Genomic DNA, 20,384 nt, shown 5'->3' on the forward strand with positions numbered 1-20,384 from the left:
GACTGATAAACAACAAGACAAACACTGCACGGCGCCGAATGTTAGAGTCATTCACCTCAGGTTAGCAGCAAAATTGGAGATGCAGTTAACCATCTCCGCATTCTGTTTGTCTGCACCCCACATGCTGTAGAGAAAAATGGAGGGGGAGGAGGGACAAAAACAAGAAGCAGTTACAAGCTGCTCCTTCAGCCACAAGTTATAGTCAGGCAGAACCAGATATAGCTCCAACAACGATTTAACTCTAATAACGGCACCTTCTGGTTTAAAAACTGATACTTTGACATCGTTTACATTGTTAAAAATAGAAATATGCTATCTGCTAACAGATTCAGAACAGATGAGTGATTTTTCCTCAAATCACTGGAATCACTTCAATGTAACTGAAGAACAACCACGACTGTGAAAAAGTTTAAACATTGTGTAAAATGTATAGGAAAACAGAATACAAGACTTAGGAAACCTCAAACACATATTTTATTTACAGTAAAATGGAAATATTTCAAATGTGTCAAAAAAAAAAAGGTCAATATTTTTAAAGATAATAAAAAACTGGTTAATTTTGAGTTTGATTTCAGCAATATAATTTTAAGAAGTTGGGACAGGGTCACCAAAAGGTTGTAAAGGAAGTGGTACGAACAAGAAACATCTGGAGGAGTGTTTTGCAACTAATTAGGATAATTGGTGACAGGTGAGCAAGAGGACTGGGTCCAAAAAGAATAGACTTTTGGAGAGGCTGAATCTCTTAGAAGTAAAGATGGGCAGAGGTTAACAAGTCTGCAGAAAACTAAACGCAACAATGTTCAGTCAGGTCATCTGGACGGGTTCTTTTTTTGCTGAGACGTTTCGTCCTTCATCCAAAGGACTTCATCAGTCTGAGGAGCGACAAACAAACTGATTCCCACAATCAGCACACTCACATAGTGGGGAAAAAACAAACAGTTTGCTGGTGATGAGATGGTTTCTGGGGCCCGTCCTCTCCCCCATCAACTCCTCTGAAGCAGCCATGCCAAAGTGGTTCAGAACATGGTGATAAGATTTTTATAAGATGACAATCTTATCACCAGCAAACTGGTGTTTTCCACTGTGGGAGTGTGCTGATTGTGGGAACCAGTTTGTTTGTGGCTCCTCGGATTGAAGAAGTCCTTTGGATGAAGGACGAAACGTCTCAGCAAAAAAAAAAAAAAAAAAGTCCAGATGACCTGACTGAACATTGTTGGATTTTTACCTGGATTACTGAGCATGAACTTTGATATCTAAACATAATTTATTTAATTTTCAATTGAGGAGCAATACTTCAGAATACTGTTCCTCTGCAGAAGGTTGCAGATAAGGCTTTGGTGGTATCCAGTTCATATCATCGTCAAAGATTTTATGAACCTGAAGAAATATCTGAGCCTAAAGGACAAGATTGAAATTCAATACTGGAAGACAGCACTGCATTTAAAAACAAGCCTTATTCCTTTATGGTCATCACTGCATGGGCTCAGCAACACTTCCACAAATCACTGTCTACAAACGCAGTGAAACGCTGGTTTAATCGATATGCAAAGAAGATGCATTAAGTGAACATCATTCAAAAACACTCCAGTCTTCTCTGGGTCAAAGCTCAGTAAAACAAACTGAGGCAAACTTCAGAACTGTTCTGTGATCAGACAAATCAAAACTTAAAAACTCTTTTTGCTTATCATGAATGCTAACTAAAGAGGAGACCATTCAGCCTGTTATCAGCCTTCTCTGCTGGTATGGGGGTGCATTATTGCATATGGCATGGGCAGCTTAAACATGTTTATCAATGCAGAAAAGTATATAAAAGTTTTAGGAAAACATTTGCTCCCATCCAGCAAAGAAGGCCCAGGATTGTTGAACCACTAGAAACTTACTTCAGACAAAAAAATGGGACAACATTCTCCACAACAAACAAACAAAAATCTGGTTTCCTCAGCTCCTAGATGTTTACAGACTGGTTTTAAAAGCAGATGGAAAAGTTTACAGTCATATACAAGGCCCGGTCCCAACTGCTTTGAGATGTGTTGCTGATATAAAATTATTTTTCCCTCTAAAAACTGTAAAATTTCTTTGTTCAAACATTTGATATTTTAACTAACATTTTAAACATTTGATTTTTTTTTATTAAAGTTTTAATTTAACACGAGTTTACAAATAAGGGAGTTTATGCATTATGTTTAACAAAAATACAACTTTAGGTTGAAAATGACATGAGCATGATCTCAACGTTTCTGTGGTGGTTTAGATATTAGGATTATTTTTAAACCACATGTTAAAAACTCAAGTGATTTTGTCAGGTGACCTTTAAATTTAGCAAAAACATAATTAATTATGTTCTTATCGTGCATAACAGGATGATGACCGAGTTGTCAGGAAAGGAGGATGAACTGAAAACACCTGTGTGGGTGCAGTAATTTGGAAGGACTGAATCTGCTTGGGGATAAAATGCACCGCAGCACATTTAGAAAGAGAAGCTGAAGGGTCCGTCAGAGAAACTACATCTATGAAAACATCAGAAGCCATCCTAGTGAACACATTCTGTCCTAGAAGGTAAACCTGATTCTAGACCAGCATCACAGCAGGCAAAATAGGAGCATAGTAAGTTCTTTATACTTAAAAATAAAAACACGTTAGCTGGATACCACGGGCTTACTACAAGGAGTTAAATCAGAGTGGGACTGCAGTGGAAGTCAGCTCGGGTTGTCAACAGGGGGGTATCTAGGTCACCAGAAAGATAAATTACCAACAGCTGGAGTGATCCCACTGCTTGTATGGTAGGGGTACTTCAAGAGTTTAAGTGTGTATTTTGGTGGGTTTACTGAATCAGCTAAAATGGAAGTCCCCTGAACAGTTGTTTAGAAGAAAAGTTTAATTGTGAGCAAAACTACTGCCTTAATCGCAGAAATGCACTTAAGGTGGAAGAGAGAACTTACACCAAGTTATTGAGTGATGCCAATGTCAACTGCTGTTGCTGCTGCTGTTGTTGTTGTTGCTGGGAGACCGCCGGCTGCTGTTGCCAGGCAGCCATGTTGCCAGGCACCAGCCCTGGTGGTGTGAACGTCTGAAGCGCTGTGAGGTCGGCGCTCGTCAGCTGGTAGTCTGGGATTAAGGGATAGAAATGAAGACAGAGGGAGAAAGAGAGAAAGTGATGATGAGGAGGGCTGGTGGGGGTGTGGGATTGTTTTACATCATACAACTTTCTGCCGCATCAATATTAACCACGGCTAATCCATATTAATGTGGACCTTTGAAGTGGAATCCTTCCAAAAGTTCTCACACAATGAACAAAGTGAATATTCATAGTGGTTTGTGGCATCATTCTGCAAGTGTTTCATGACACAGTTTAGACTATAATTTCTAATCTGCATCTTTTCCGTTTCTTTTAAATTCATCATCGGTGGCGGCAGTTTCATTCCAGTCCTGATGCAAACAGACAAATTCAGTTCAAGCTGCTAAAATATCCGGTCCCATCGTTAGGGGCAGTGCTGCGTTCAAGGACTTACCCGTGTTGTAGGCTGTCTGCATGCCGGGGAAAGGTGCAAGGAGACTGGGTGTTGCCACAGAAACAACAGGGGTAGTGAGTGGCTGTGTCACCTGTGAGACTCCTAGTCGCTGAGCATTCTGGGTAGAGGGCAAGATATAAAGAAGATCATCAGTTAAAAGAGAAAATAGGAAAAGTTTACCCCTAGTGGTGGTCTCATAATTGGATTCACAGTTCTAGAACATATTTAGCCACTGAAAAGTAGTTAGGTTTTGTGAAAACGTATAAAAGAAGTACAAAAAGTACTCCAGATGCAATTTTCTGCATTGCTTCTATGCACAGTAGAGTTAATTTATGTTAAAATATGATTTCCTGCAGGAATCTGGCACTGATGCAATTATATCTGAGTGATTACGGAATCTCTAACATATCTATAAAATTTCTGTCTAAACAAAAAAAAACAACAAAAAAAAACACCCGACTGAGATTTACAATTAAAACAATATTTAGTTTCATCTTTTTTTCCTTGGACCCATGAATCCAGAGCTGTAGCTGTGAGTTGTGAGAGAACTTGGTCTGGTTCCACAACCATTCCTGCCTTACTTTTCCCTTTTATGGACAGAGTGTAGAAGTTCACGGCTCATGACTTCATCTTTTTTCAACAGCAACAATGATAATGGCTAGCATGTGCCTTCCACTGTGCAGCAGAGCGGATGCAGAGACCTTGCAAGAACAATTCAGTTAATACTGGAATATTAAACTAGAAACACCATATTCTACTTCCCACTGAAATAAAAACAAATAGACTGGACCCTCGGAAAGATGTGCATGAACTTTAATCCTCGTTCAACAGTTTTCCTTCCACTTCGAATGTCTCGTTTATCATACTACAAGTACTAATAGCAGAATAATCTTTATTAACAGATACTTCATCTGTCTGTGCAGTGAATTCTCAGATGTTTTTAGAATTGTGCTCCATCTGGAGACGTCTTGTTCCCTGAAAGAAAATCCAGCCACCCGACTTCTCCCCGAGGTGTTCAACTTTTCTGCAACAACTGAACATTGTCGTGCAAGATGAGAAAATTCTCGGATGAGAACGCGACGTTGGCACAGCAACGTTGTCGCCAGGGCTCATGTTCTGTAGAATCACGGTGGAAAGGTGTTATGAGAGGTAGCGCTGTGCTGGAGGATCATGCTGACAGGAACGCATGCATCGGCAAGGCTGACGGAGGGGGACATGAGTGAGGATGAGTGTGTGTATGAACGCGTTTTCCTTAAAATAAAAAAAGAGAAACAAGAAAGTGAGGAGTATCTCTGGAATAAATACACAATGCGAGGTGTGAGTTGTGAAGTGTGTGTATAATTATGCAAAGAATAATGCATGCATGTGTGTGCATCTGTGTGCGAGACTGAATGGGGTCAGAGTATCTGAGGCTAACGTGCCCATCTGTGTTCCAGGTTGGAGACTTTGCGAGCGTTCCTCCCTCTGATCCTCGGAACATAGACACTCAGATGAAACCAAACATGCACATGCCGAGCAGCTTTAACACAAAGCAGAGAGTCAGCTGGTTGCTCCAGTTCCCTCAACATTTCCTCTCTATAGCCTGTGCTGCACAAATGTCACTGTGGGCTGGGCTCTGCAGGGTCATCGATATGTATTAAAACTCTGTTCCAGTTCATTTTAAAAGGACTTGTGATCATTTCTAATGTTACAAAACTAAACATTCAGACCATAAACCATCACTAAAACATGTTTGCAATTGGGCCAAAGTCAATATGAAGGTACTATTCTACTGATGGACAGTACACACTGGCTCCAAAACTGCTCCGATTCCAACAGGTTTATGTTTAGTAGCAACTTATCACCTAAAATATTAAGATTTTTTCCACCATTCATTTTACATCATGAGCTCATTCCATACTTTCCTGTCAAAAAGATGCCCGTTCTTCTGAAAATAATTATACAATTAATAGGGTTTGAGTAACAAGCCTGGTGGTAAGAGCAGCCACAAGTTTCTTTTACCAGTAAAGAGGAAAAACGTGATGCAAATAGTTTTGATGCACGGCTACTATTCCATTTGAATTAGTTGGAGGAGTAGCCGATATATCCAGATACATGCTCAATAACACAGGTAGAAAAATCCAACAAAGTTAAGTCAGGTCCTCTGGATGGTTTATTTTTGTTGAAACGTTTAGCTTTTCATCCAAAGGACTTCATCAGTCCAAGGACCCACAACAAACTCAGTCTTATAAATAGCATCTTCACATAGTGGGTCAACCAGGATTTTTCTACCTGGATTATTGAGCATGAACTTTGATGTTTTGAACCACTTTGGCCATGACTGCCTCAAACGAGTCGGCGGGGGAGAGGGCGGACTCCAAAAACCATCTGAGCGCCATCAAACTTGATTGTCCACTATGTGAGGCTCCTCGGACTGATGAAGTCTTTTGGATGAAAGACGAAACGTTTCAACAAAAAAGAAACCGTCCAGAGGATCTGACTTAACTTGGAGTAGCGGATATGTTTACCATAAGCTGTGTAGCTACATATTGTGTGGTATAAATGCAAAAAAATAACAATATACGGTTGTATTGTGCTGAAAATTTCCTCAAAGAATTAAGTGCGTAAGTTTAAATGTAAGTAACCTGATTAGCATCTGCAGCACTATAAACCAGATAGAGTTCTGCCTGCAGCACATCCTGAACCCTAAACCACAAATCTTCTGGGAACAGAGACAATCAGCTGATTTTTTCCACTATTTGAAAGTTGCTCTGATGCTCCGGTGGTTTTCCTTCATTTCCTTTCATAGCCGAGTCGACCCTGATGGGATGCGTTTGCCGACGGTGTCACACTCATGCTCAGTGAGATCACACAGAGTTCGACGCCACATCCACGAGGCTGAAACTCTAAAAGTCTATTCACCTCACTCACCAACTCCAGCTCTTCCTCTGTCTGCATGGCCGGTGGAGGAGGAGGAGGAGGGAGTAAAAAAAAAAAGGGCAGAGGACGTTAAGTTTCTGGTAACTGTGACCCAAATATGAACATCTATTCATGAATGGTGCTGAAAACTGGACCGCATTTTCCAAGCATGTTGCACAGTGATCTAAAAAAAAAATAATCAAAATTAATACCGTATTTTTCGGACTATAAGGTGCACCGGATTATAAGGCGCATTAAGCGAAACTAAAATATTTTGACAGATTTTTGAGCGCCGTGTACCACATAAAATCAGTTTGAGGTCAGTAAGCACAACCAGAATTAATGCATAAGGTGCACTGGATTATAAGGCTCACTGTTGATTTTTGAAAAAATTAAAGGGTTTTAACTGCGCCCTACAGTCCGAAAAATATGGTAATAAAAAAAATTGGGTTTATAGTTGTTGGAATGAAGAAACCTCAGTTATGTCACATCCTGTAATCTGAAAGCAAACATCTACAATTTATGAGTGTTTGTGGCATTTGTTGTTATATTTGCTGTGAATATGAAAACATATTTCTGATCCTCAATGGCCTCATGCTTGTTTAAAACCATTTCTCTCCTCCCAGGGTTCAGTCAGGTTGATCAAAATCCAAATCAGCACCAACTGGTTTCAGTGTAATGAACATTAATAGTTTGGTTACGGGTGTGCACATGAATGTCATTTCTGCTCAACTGACATACAGGATGATGTTTCTGACCTCATACATTCAGGACGTGCATCGCCAAGCAAGTTAAGAGCAGATTTTAAAGCTACTTATTTCTACAGTCTGAGCTAAGCAGATAAAAATGTTATGATGGACTTCAAATAAACTGAAAAGAAGATGGACACCAGACATCTTGTTAAAGCACAGCCCTTAAGGCTGACTGGAAATTATCTTAATATATAATAGCAAACCCATTTAAATTCTGACCCCTTCAAAAGTTTTCTTCCTTCACGAAGAGTCAAACGATTTGCACAAGTTTAGAAGGCCATAATTTTTTTAAAAAAACCTTGATGTTTACTGTATAATGCAGCGAATAAACAGTGTCAAAGATATTATAGGTAGTGGGGATGCACGATACTGGATTTTTGGCCAATATCCGATATACCGATATGTTAAAATTATTTGGCTGATAACCGATACCAATACAGATATTGCGTCTCCTAGACCTACTTACAGAGACAACATAGCTTTCTCTGCTGTGGAATTAAAATACATTATTCTGCAGGGTCTTTGTCACTTTGACCTGCTACTAAATGCAGATGTCAAAAAGGGGTCTGAAAAAGATGTAACACTTCAACTTGGATTACGTTTAATGTCAAATTTATTTACAATATTTACTCTCTCTAAAACGACAACACTCAAACAGTGCAAATTTGTAAATTTTCACCCATCTAAACTCAACGGCGCGTGTGACGTCATAACGTCATGCTGGCGCAGCAGCCATCCTCGTCACTGGGTTGTCATACAAAAACAGCACCTTAAAAAAACAGCACCTTTTATATCAGGGAGTTATTTTGATGGAATGGCCGATGTCCGATATTTAACTTTATCGTTAATATCAGCCGATACCATGCCAATAATATCGTGCATCCCTAATAGGTAGTAAAAAGTAAAAACCATTGTTTGTGAGGCAGCATCAAGCAGGTGACCAAGTCAACATGAAATTAGAATGTTTTATCCATGTATCCTGTGGGTCCTCACCAGCTGCATGAGGTTCTTGCCACTCTGTGAAGTGATGACCCTCAGGTCCGGTTTGCGGCTGTTGACCATCTGAGGGCTGGGTGGAGGTGGAGACTTAGCCGGGACTACTTTCCCGAGGCTGTTGCTATTGGATACGGACAAGAGGCCTGGAGAGGCCCTGGCACTGATGTAGCCATTAGCTGGAGAGACAAAAATAAAGAGAGTGAGGTTTAGTGAAGAGGCAGGTAAGAAGGAGGTTTTGTGTTTTTTGTCTCTTCTGATGTTTCCAGCTTCAGTATCTACCTGTGAGCTGCTCTCGTCTACCTTTTCGTATGCGTTTGTGTGTTCTCATTAGCGAGTCGGATCCCTTTTGTTGTACCACAAGCTCTTCATCATTTTTTACAGCTCAAACAAAGTTTTTTTGGCGGCGTTCTGATTTTCTTTAGCTTTTTCACATCAAAACCGTGCCACGCTCTCTCCTGAACTGTTTTGTTTTCACTCCCGCTTTCTTCCTACCTCACTTCTTTTTTTTGTTGCACTCGTCTCGACTCGGTGTAAACAAAAACACACACAAAAAAACATGTCTTTGGGCTTTGTCAAACTTGAACTGCAAAGAACACTTTTCTACACAAGTTAGTTTTTATTGTCGTTAAGGCCTAGAAGAACAGTTTCTGTGATGTGAACACAACCCTCTCATACAGTTCAATTAATTCAGTACATCAAATAAAACACCTATTACGGCTTTAAATGTAGTAGATTTGCACCATTTTCTGAATTTGCTTGTACAAAATCCAGAAAATGGTCTAAACTTGACATTTTCTGACCTAAATATCAAGACCCTGGATCTTGACCAAAAAGTTTAAATTGCTTGTCATATTCAATTCAATGCAGTTTATTTATATAGCACCAAGTCACAACAAAAACTCCTTCATGAGGAAGAAACCTTTAGCAGAACCAGGCTCAGGACAAACGGCCATCTGCTTCGACCGGCTGGGTTTGAGAGGAACAGGAAGGAGGAACAGATACACAATGGCAAGTCAAAAATCTTATTAAGATAGAAATAATTTCAAATGAAAATTATTCAATTTTAACAACTCATTTTAAGAAATTAGGTCATTTTGTCCTCCAGTAGTCTCCATAGCAGCATAACAAGCCAACCCTAACTATAGGATTAATCAAAAAGGAAAGTCTTAAGCCCAGTCTTAAAACTGGACAATATGTCAGCCTCAAGGACAGAAACTGGAAGTTGGTTCCACAAAAGAGGAGCCTGATAACTGAAAGATCTTCCTCCCATTCTACTTTTGGAAACTCTAGGAACCACAAGTAAGCCTGCAGTCTGAGTGAAGTGCTCCTTTAGGAAAATATGGAACAATAAGATCTGTAATATAAGATGGAGCTAGGTTGTTGAGAGCTTTGTAGGTTAGAAGCAGGGCTTAATTTGTAAACCGAGTTGTTTAATAACATAAAATATATTTTGTTAGCAAAGAATAGAGTCCTAACATATATTAAACATTACTTCTGTACTAACAAAAACAATAATATTAAAATTGTGCTTTGACAAATTCGTCAATAAAACTAAAAAATGTTTTTAAAAAATAAGTTCTGGTTAGAAGTAAGATTTTGAATTCTATTCTGAATTTGACAGGGAGCCAATCATAGATGACGAAAGCTACAAAAAGGAAAAAAGAAACCACTAAAGATTTTTTAAGAAGCTGATTAATACATTATTTGTTGGTCTTGGGAGATTAGGTCAGTAAAAATAAAAGTGTGCACCTGAAGTAACCGGAGCGATTTAAAGAAATGTACAAGGACACTGATAATACACAATACTGATTTAGTTACACAATGAAAATATATTCTTGTTTGTTTAGGTCTCAATGAGAATTGTTCACAACACACACAAAAAATTATTTAATCACTTATTTTATAAGATGCGGGTTTATTTTGATCTCCTACATTATTTAACAGCACTTTTGTTTTTTTGTTTAAAGGGGAGATTCCCATAACATGACACACGACATTACAGAAATTTACTGGTTAACACACCCTCCTTTGAAAATGCGCAACGGTCACATTCTTAACCTTTACACACAAACACAATTACTACGAGGAACAATAGTAGCTGACACACAACGAGATCAACACAACTCGGTTTATGTGCATATCACTGTAGATACTTTTTCTCGTTTGCAATATTTCAAACAGTTTCCAATTTATTTTTTGCACATTTGAATTTTAATTTTGAAATTTTATGTGGTAAATTGTATTGCATGGATTAACATATTCTGATGAGTTTTATGACAAATGAGTTATGATGAGGTGAAATGAGAGTTAGATGGGTGTCATGACAACAAGACTCCAGCAGTCAGCAGCCTGTCTTTGCTGTTGAGTTTAAACAAGTCCATTTAAACAGAGACTGAATATAAGGCGGACAGCGGGGACTTTCCCAGCACTGACACACACACACACACAGACACACACACACAGACAGTGTATTCCCCTTGGACGGGAGCAGAGAGGGTGTGTGTGTGCGTGATAGCAGATAGCAGTTCTCCATGACGCTGCCTCCAGACACAGTGGCATGTGACTCTGCTTCATCTCAGTTACACACACAAAGTCCGTAAATGCAGCTTGACAACAACAACAAGTCAACACTATCTCTGTTATCAGCTTAGAGGGAGGGGAACAGGACAAAACGAGGCGGGGGGGAGACAGAGGTGGTGGAGGTGGGAGGGTGGACAAGGAAAAAACACAGTGGGAGGAAAGGAACCAAGAAACGGGAGAGGGGAGTTTAAAAAACAAAACTGGACTTTTATTCTGTCGCTGAAGACGTTTCGCTTCCCATCCAGTAAGAGCGATAAAGTGAAACGACTTCAAGCTACAGAACAGAAGAAAACGTTGCGTTTTAACTTTATCTGAATAAAAAGTCAGCTTTTGTTACAAACTACAGTCCACGTTTAAAGCAAAATGTTGATAATTTGCCAACAGTTAATTAATTAATCTTTTCAAAAGCCTTAAAACAACAGTGCAAAACATTTTTGATCCATTGTAACCGAATTTCTCTGAAGGGAAAATAAATATTTAGGTCAAAAGAAAAACTGCTAAAAATGAAAACATCACATTTTACTTAAAAAATAAGTATATGAGAGATGAGGTAAGTCAGGAAAAAACGATAAAATGAGACAGAAAGATGTGAATAATATTAATAGGGCTTAAAGTGCTGGTTATTATACTAATAATACTACTACTACTAATAATAATCAGAATGCCTTTATTGGCACTGTACAGAAGCACAACAAAATTCTATAATAATTACAATTAATAATGATTACATAATTAATAATGATAATAAATAAGGGTGAGAAAACGCATAAAGAAAAAGGTACACCTTCAACAGATAGAAAACATCCACGACACGATCCAGTAAAGGACTGAAATAAGAATAGGAAGAATAAAGCTAAATAGATGGTAAGAATGAAAAATAAGGTGAAGGAAGAAAATGTGTGGGAGAATAAAACCAAGGGCGGAAGGAGGGAAGTGAAAGTGGGGGAGAAGTTACTGAAAGAAGATGATGAAAACTGTTTGTATGAAATAAAACTTAAAACTTCTTTAAAAAAATATGAAAGTTGTCTCATTGCCATTTGGTCACTTGGATCACCCGTGTCCTGTTGGTGCACAGCGGACTCCCCCTCAGAGAAATCCTGCGACCCTCAGTGTGTCTGTGTGTGTGTTGCACTCTCAGTATACATCAGTGACTAATGGAAATCTGTTGCTGCTTACATTGTGTTCATGTTTGTGGGTTAAGAGAGGGTGGTGGCTCAGTGGTCACCCTAAGTTATGAAAGTTTGACACACAGCAGAACTAACATGTGTTTAACAGGTGCTCCCAAGCCAGCACTAAATCCCTTTACAGAAACACAGCCTGCAGCACAGACATCTTTCTTTGTGTATTTAAACGCTATTCTGTGTAACGGTTCTTGTTATGCTGAATTTCACAGATGTGGATTCTTCAAGCCTTTTTTTTTTTTTTAAATGTATCTGCGCTCTTTTAAATGGTAATTGTTTCTATGCCCTCGGTGCACCTTTGTTTGAAAATCTAACTTTGTAATTAGGAGTTCAACAACACTTTGTGGAAACATTTATAAACGACATAACAGATTTTTACAGATAAATGCTGGCATTCAACGTTTCCTTTCTTTCTCTGGCAGAATGTCTGGAAATGCCGAACTGGGAACGCTCCATTGATGCGTAAATCTGTTCCAACCCTATGACTGTAAAACTTGTCATAGTCAAACAAGCAAAAAAGAAATGATGTGCCAAATTAAATTAATAATAAACATCAATCTGTAAGCTTTATACTGGTATTGGTGCTGAGGGGGTAGAGGCAGGGCAGCCGAAAGTCCCAGGTTCGATCCCCAGTCATTGCACATCTCGTGGTGTCTCTGAGCAGGACACCCTATCCCCGATAGCTCCCCAGGCGCTTTTAATAGCTGCCCACTGCTCCACCTGGTGGTGGATGGGTTAAATGCAGAGAGCCAATTTTGCCATTGTATGGGAACATACAATGATGACAACACATAACACATTATTTTCATATTATTACTGATGCTGGGAAGGCTTAAACAGTGGCTACATCATGCATTTATAGGTGGCTTTTAAAATAAAATCATTTTCAAGTGGTCACAGTAACAGAAACGTCTTGTTTCACATAGTTGCCTGGAAAAATCTTATTATACCCAAGTAAATTCCTATCTGACAAGCTCAAAAAATATGGACGATGAATCCAAGGCATGGGCTAAAAATGTTGCATTCTTCAAGTCCAGCCACTCCTGAACCAGAGACGATATCAGAAGCATCTTACCTGGCTGAGGAGACAAAGAACTGGACTGATGCTGAGTGGTCCAATGTCCTCTTTTCAGATCTAGGTCCCAGAGTCTGGAGGAAGAGTGGAGAGGCCCAGAATCTACATTGCTTGAAGTCCAGTGCGAGGTTTCCACAGTCAATGATGATTTGGGGCCATATCATCTGCTGGTGTTGGTCCACTGGGTTTCTGAAGTCTTCAGCCCAGGTAAGACTTTTCTGATGCCGTCTCTGGTTCAGGAGCAGCTTGACTTGAGGAATGAGACATTTATAGCCCACGTCTAGAATTTGTCTGTGCACGAGTTTCCAATGTGGAACTTTATCGCGATATTCTTATTTTCTGAGACGCTGAGTTTTGGGTTTTCATTATCTGTGAGCCATGATCATGGAAATTACAACAAATAAAGGCTTGAAATATTTAACTTAAAGTGTATATATATTTTTTTCTCCTTTCGGCTGCTCCATTCTTCGTGGGTCACCGCAGCAAACTAACTCGCACGAAGACTTGGCAATTGTTTTTACGCAGGATGCACCTCCTGACGCAACCACAGACCACTGAGCTACCACAGCCCTCTGTATGGAGCAGATAGCTGCTATCTGGGGTGCCCTGGGGAGCAGATGGTGGGGGTTAGGAGCCTTGCTCAAGGGCCCAGAGTGGGGCAAATGAGGGTGGAGGCAGGTGTGGGTGTTTCACCTTCCCCACCCACATTTTTTGTTGTTGTCGGTCCGGGGAGTTGAACGGGCGACCTTCCGATCAAAGGTCCACCTTCTCTAGACTCTGCGCCACCACTCCCCTCATTTCATTTAATGTGAAATGATTCTACATAATACAAGTTTCACTTTTTGAAATGATGGACAAAACCCCCCCAAAAAACTCAACTGTTTCAGACATTCAAACTGTTTGCGATGTACATGTATACTCAAGTTGTGACGCCTCTAAAGCAAAGCTGTCATTTAAAGGATGCTCGAGACACACTACAGTCACTGCAGGACCCTTACACATCAGACTCCGCTAGAAAATATAAAACTACACAGCAAGAGTGGCTATAGAAGAAGTCCTAAAAAGGAACATTCTTTATCCACAAACTGTGCATTAACTGTATTAGATGCACTTTCTTAGGTTTTGTTTGGGTATAAGATAGCTGTAGAAACAAATTTGCCACCAAGAATGTTTTTTGTTTCTTTTCAAAATTCCACTTACGCAGTGTGACAAGTTATAAAAAGTGAGACAAGCGCCAGCAGATAACACTAAAGCGCCCGTCGTGACGAGTATTGTGATGTCAGTTTTGTGCACGACATCGATGGTGATTTTCATTAGGACAACTGAAAGTACACAACTTAACAAATTAAAGGTAAACCATTCCTTAAAGAACTGCAAACATCTACCTTGATGTTACTGCTAAATGAAGGATTCAGAAAAAAATCCATCCCGTGGTTCATGAGATATTTGGCTAACAAAAGTGAGAATTAACTTTAACAGTTAATGGCAAGTTAATACATTAGTTAACGTTTTTAATAATTAAGTTGTAAAACGGAGCTTTAAGCTGTTGGTGCTGAATGTATGTGTAAGTCTCAGCTGCCACATATATTGAGCAAAATGGGCTGAATTATAGTAATTTTAGTTTGCTACGTTTGCTTAGCTGTGGAAGCCATCTTGAATGGGGTTGACTCAAACTTTTAGTGAGTTGTAAACTAAATACCAACTGATTACCTTCTGACAGTTTCAATAAAACATGTCTTGTTCATGAGATATTTTACTCAAGCAACAGACAAACGGGAGGAAACATTACTGTCTCTATATCTTCAGCGGCAGGTGATAATCACAGGTACGCTGGGACAGGTAATTCATTTGCCACTAAGCAACAAACAAGTGTGAAGGCACATTCCTGGCACCTAAATACCAGTGAGATCTGCCGTGTAAATGTAATTGGTCTATCTTCTATTTTTAATTTTTCACAAGGTGAGTGCTGATCTTCGCCACATAACTTGGTAACAAAGTGTCAACATTTTTCCCTTGATGCAATCTTGTGATTTTAAGTGGGAAGCAAACATCTGATTTAGAACGGTTTCCAAAATGTGTGAAACCAAAAATTAGAGGTTTTATGTGCCTCAAATGGGGATGACTAGATTCATTTGAACAAGAAACACAGTGAACATGTTCTAAACAGGAATTTATCTGTTAGTTTGAAAGTGTGGCGAGTTGATAAGTTCATGGTTTCCTTTCAGAACTTTGAAAATGCAAACAATCGCTCTTTGTACTCAATTTGCAGTGAAGGTTTGACGTTTCATTCCCGGGTGATGGACTGTGATTGGCTTTAGGATATGCACATTGTTTTATCTTGCCTAGTATACATTTGGTTTATAGCTCTTATGAATGCAGACACGAACTCACTATATGTTACACAGATGATTAAATCCTACAACTTGCATAAATTAATACATTTTAATGCGTTAATGTATCCCTACAATTTCTACGATTAAAAAGTAAAGACTTAATAAGAGTGTGCAAAATTTCAAACGTTAAAAGAACACGTTTCGAAAACAAAATCTTAGCCTGGTGTGGCCTGAAAACCTTGCTGTGGATGTGCAGCCGGTAAACAGATGCATCCTGCACGATATTAACTCTTATCCAAACGTGTGAACAGTTTGTATCTGCTACCTGTTCTATGGGGCCAAAAAATAAGATCTGGTAAAGCGTCCCCACGTTTGACTGCTTCAGCTCCGTGAACCAGAATCTAATTTACCTCAGCAGAACTGACACGGAGGTAGAAATCTGAAGAGAAATGGAACAAAAACAAGACAAATATCTGCACTGACAGATGGCACCAGTGGTATCTGTGGTACCCACATGGTTACAGCACATGCCACATTACTGCAGCATCCCTGGTACGAACTGAACCAGTGACCCGTGTTCTATTTCATACACCTCTCTCTTTTTGCCCATATTTCTCATCTGCCTTTTTATGCAACAACAACAAAAAGCTATCAAACTAAAATCCATCAAAAACTGTTCATGCTTGAACTTAAAAGCTTAACAGAATTTTATTTAATTTAATAATATTTAAAAATACCCGTCTAAAGTTTGATGCAGAATAAGCAATACCCTGTAACTGAGGAATTGAATAGTGAATGGTTTTAGGTTTTTTTTTTTTTTCTGGACAGGAGTTAAACAGAGAACACAAGTAAACCTTTAATGTTTTGAGGAAAGATATTCAAATAGGTAGGAGATGCACTGTGTATAAGAACGGAAGCAGTTTTTGTTTTGTTTTTCTGTAGCAGAACAGGGTGACAGATCCTGGAGAGCGAAGGGAGAAGTTTTATCCACAACCAGGTGCAGTGGCGGAGTCAGATGTTGGCCATTGGTGGCCTTGGCCATCATAGATTAATGTATGGTGGTCAAGATCACCAGATTAATCTTCAGAAATACCAACCATTTCAGGAAATTATAATTTTAAGCTCACTCACTTGTACATTTTTTTCTTTAAAGCACTTCTTGGTCTGTTGCCTTCTTACATGTCTCTGCGTGAGTGCAGCTACAGCGTGCGCTCTCAGGACATTATTACCTGCAGTGTTTCCTCAGTGAGGACTGAACTAGGCAAAAGGGCCTTCTCCTACTCTGCTCCTGTTTCCTGGAATATCTTACAAAAAGATTTGAAGCTCTCGACCTTGACCTCTCTAAGTGGCTTTAAACATCTGTTAAGTTTCTGGGAAAAACCAATGCAGACATGTTCCTGTTTTTAGTTTTCTACACCGCCTTACAACCTAGCTGTTTTTTTTCCATTACATTTTCTTTTAAATACCGTTTTATTTTCACTTGTTAAAAAAATCTCAATTTGTACGTCTATTATTGCCTTTGTTGTCCACTGTTGTCATCACGCTTAGTTAAAATCAGGTCTCTCTTGTAAACGAGTCCCTGAGGCTCAATGAGACTAAACTGTATAAAGGTTGAATGAAAAAATAAGTTTAAACAATATTAAAACTAAATGGCATAATTTCTTCAAATGATTACCAGTAGGTAGTATATATATGGTGATGGGCATCTTGGTTTTTGAAGTGGCAACCTAATTTCGAAAAAAAACTTTCTTAAGTCTAGATGTAGCCAAACACCAAAATGGAAGCTGTTACCTCACTATTTTTCCAAGTTATCCAGCTCACAACATGCATCGACAGATGGATGGAGGTTATTTCCAATTCCCCATTTTCGCTTCATGACCGGGGACATTAATGATGTGACTGTATTATTGAGTCAATCACTGAAAAACTTGTGTATCTGTGACTTTATTTCAGTAAATTGCTTGTTAGAATGCATTCTTTATATGACCAACATGTGCTCTTCTCAGTACATGAGTGTACATGCGTTAGTTCCCTTGGTGTGAGTGAGTTTGTGTGTCGTGTCTCTTATTACGCGAGGCCGGGCGTGGGAATGTGTGGAATGCTGGGTGACGTCAATGGTGACATTCCCGGAGCCTTGGCTCCCTGGACAACAGCTGAGAACAGCAGATCCAAGAGAAGAGAAGTGAGAAAGAGAAGGTAAAGAAGGGATGAGAGAAGGGGGATGACAATAAGATGAGGGGAGTAGAAAGAAGACCGTGAAGATGGAGAAGGGGATGAATGAAAAGTATGAAAATAAAAAAAAAAACACAAAGGGAAAGAAAGTAAATAAGAGGAAAACATACAAAAAAATGGAAAGTAAGTGAGATAGGTCATTAGATAAACAAAACAAAGACAGTCAGAGAACAGGTGGAGTGCAGAGAAGGCAATATGAAAAGCAAAAAATGACCAAAATGCCCAAACATGAGGAAAGCTTCATGTAAAGGAGTAAATTTGTAGAAAAGGATGAGTAGATCAGTTCATATGAACAGAGTTCTTGGATGACACAATTTTATGTTTTGTTTGACGTTGAATACTTAGACAAGCTAAAAAAATATATCCTTGGTTAAACAATAAAACAAACAAAATATATTTATTAAATCACAAATGTCTATAAAACAAGTCACAGCTTTAGAAACGTTCATCCAACACAGAAACATCCACCCTGCTTAAAATGATCAATGGCTCGTACAGTAGGTATTTTACTACATCACTGAAATAAGTTAATATAAATGTACCAATTCATTTTGGCCTTCTCTACCCTGACACAAGTGTTGCTTATCAAGCCAATAAAAAAAAAAGAAAAAGATAAAGATAAAAAAAATAACACGTTCCCACCATATCTATTACTTTGGACTCGCTGGCAGTATCTGTCCAAGCTAATGGGATTTAAGGGGAGAGCTCTGGCCAGTGTCAAAGTCACCTCTGAGGAGAGTCCTGTGCCAAGGGGAGGGACAGTGGGAGGTGGGGAGGGACAGCGGGAGGTGGGAGGGTGGGGGTGGGACAGTGGGAGGTGGAGAGGGACAGTGGGAGGTGGGGAGGGTGGGGTGGCAGACAGAAGATGAGGGGGAACAGCTGAGAGCGACGGGATGAAAGACGGAAGTGTAGATGAAAAGATAAAGAGTATAAATCAAGATGGAAAGCAGTTGAAGTGTGGATAGTTGGGAAGAAAGACTCGTTTCCAATTTCTGATGTAGCCGATTGTTAATTTTCCTATTTGATTGATTACACCTGTTCATTGTTATGTATTCATTAAGCATACATGAATCTATAATTTGTGTTTTTATTTCTAAATTTAATTTTCATTTAACTGTTAATTATTTACCATATATTTTTTACCTATAAGTCACTTTTTTGTGCACAATTTGCATGCCCTACGACTTATACGCCAAAACAGACGTATTTATGGATTTTTTCTCATATTCATAAACCAATTTTTGGCTGAGATATGACCGTTTTCATCCATTCTGACTGAAAATATTGAACACTAACATTTTCAGCCACTAGATGGCACTCGAGTAGTATGGCATGCCGTTGTGTCATGTAATAGGTAAAAGTGGCTATTAATGACGCAATCAGCTTGCCACAGCCTGCCACCTTTGTCCAGCTCGCCTGGAGCAACCATCCAATCAGCTTCATTTTGCTGCGCCGCCCCGGAGAAATGCAGCTAATTTGACCGTTAAAGTTCATTTATTAAGTAAAAGTTCAACTGAGTCACACCTTTACTATAAAATGGAGCAAACAAATAATTGTTTTTAGGTGCTTATCTTGTTAAATTTCGAAGAAATGCGCAGCGTTCCTCCTTCCTGATTTACTCCTTCTGCGCGCTCCCAGAGCATCGAGGCAGCCAGTACTTTAAGAATCCAGCTGATTTGACCGTCAAAGTGCATAAAGTTCAACTGAGACACACCTTCGCTGTAATTTCGCGCAAACAAACAATTGTTTTTAAGTGTTAATCTTGATAAATTCTTGTTAAAATACTCTCGTGCACGCTCCCGCGACCGCCATTTGGCAGCCAATCGATTTTTGGCACAACCACGGCCCACGTTTCTGGGTTGTCAGCGGCGACGCACAACAAACGTGATACGTTAGCGGTGATGTATAATAGATGCGACATATTTATGGATTTTTCCACTTTATTAGGCATATTTGGACTGATGGGACTTATAGGGCGGTGTGACGTGTAAGGTGGAAAATACTTTAGGTTTGAACTGGACTTTGTTTAGAAATTATTATTGAGAAAAACAGAGAATCAACACAAAGTTGACATTTTTGCACAGTTCATTTGAGATGTCAAATGGAGCTCTAAAAGAAGTTGAACTGAATTTATTTCAATGTAATCTGTTTTATTGCTCATACTTTGTTTCGTGACAGTGGTCCTGACAAACTAAAGGATTTGGCTACTTAATGCAACTTTTCTGATAAAAGCAGCTTTAAAAATCAACTAACACATAACTCAACATAATTTTCTTCTAATTAGTGTATACAGATACATTTGTCTTTTACTAGATTTTACAAAAGATTTAAGTATATTTTGCTAGATATTTGTTAAAAAAAATGTTAGTTTATATTTCTCCCTTGAATATTTTAACTACAGCACTTACTTCTGCACTTCTAGTTGTGAGTTTTAACATTTTTTTAATGAATCTCCTCTATAAATCTTCTCAAATTACTTTTCAGAATGCCAGACTCAGGGCTCTATAACAATTAAGGGAATATAAAGCTAAATGTTAGTTTTCAAAAAGAGTTTCAAATGATATAAACGAGGTGTTAGAACACACAAATGTTCATAAAACACTTTAATTGGATAAGCAGGTCGTGAAAATTGATTATTTTTTCCTCTTAATTTTTAAGAATGTTTGTTGTGTCTTAGAAAGAACTTTTGTTTTCACTTTGAGAAACTTTATTTTAGGCTTTACCGAGAAATTCCAAGAGTCAAGAGAACTGTCTGATTTAAGTCCATCCATCCATCCATCCATCCATCCATCCATCCATCCATCCATCCATCCATCCATCCATCCATA

General features: G+C 39.0%; 1 protein-coding gene across 1 annotated transcript in view; it reads right to left on the reverse strand.

The window, feature by feature from the left end:
• Positions 1-20,384, reverse strand: part of mef2d (myocyte enhancer factor 2d) — a gene marked incomplete at its 5' end in the record, with an annotated part of 48,444 nt that overhangs the window by 13,855 nt on the left and 14,205 nt on the right. Inside the window, 5 exon segments of the mRNA XM_037676135.1 lie at positions 56-124; positions 2,940-3,105; positions 3,510-3,627; positions 6,411-6,440; positions 8,153-8,331. Of these exon segments, the coding sequence (XP_037532063.1) occupies positions 56-124; positions 2,940-3,105; positions 3,510-3,627; positions 6,411-6,440; positions 8,153-8,331 (562 nt within the window).

Source organism: Nematolebias whitei, chromosome 5 (genome assembly GCF_014905685.2).
Source record: "Nematolebias whitei isolate Nwh7 chromosome 5, NemWhi1, whole genome shotgun sequence".
Lineage (NCBI taxonomy): Eukaryota > Metazoa > Chordata > Actinopteri > Cyprinodontiformes > Rivulidae > Nematolebias > Nematolebias whitei.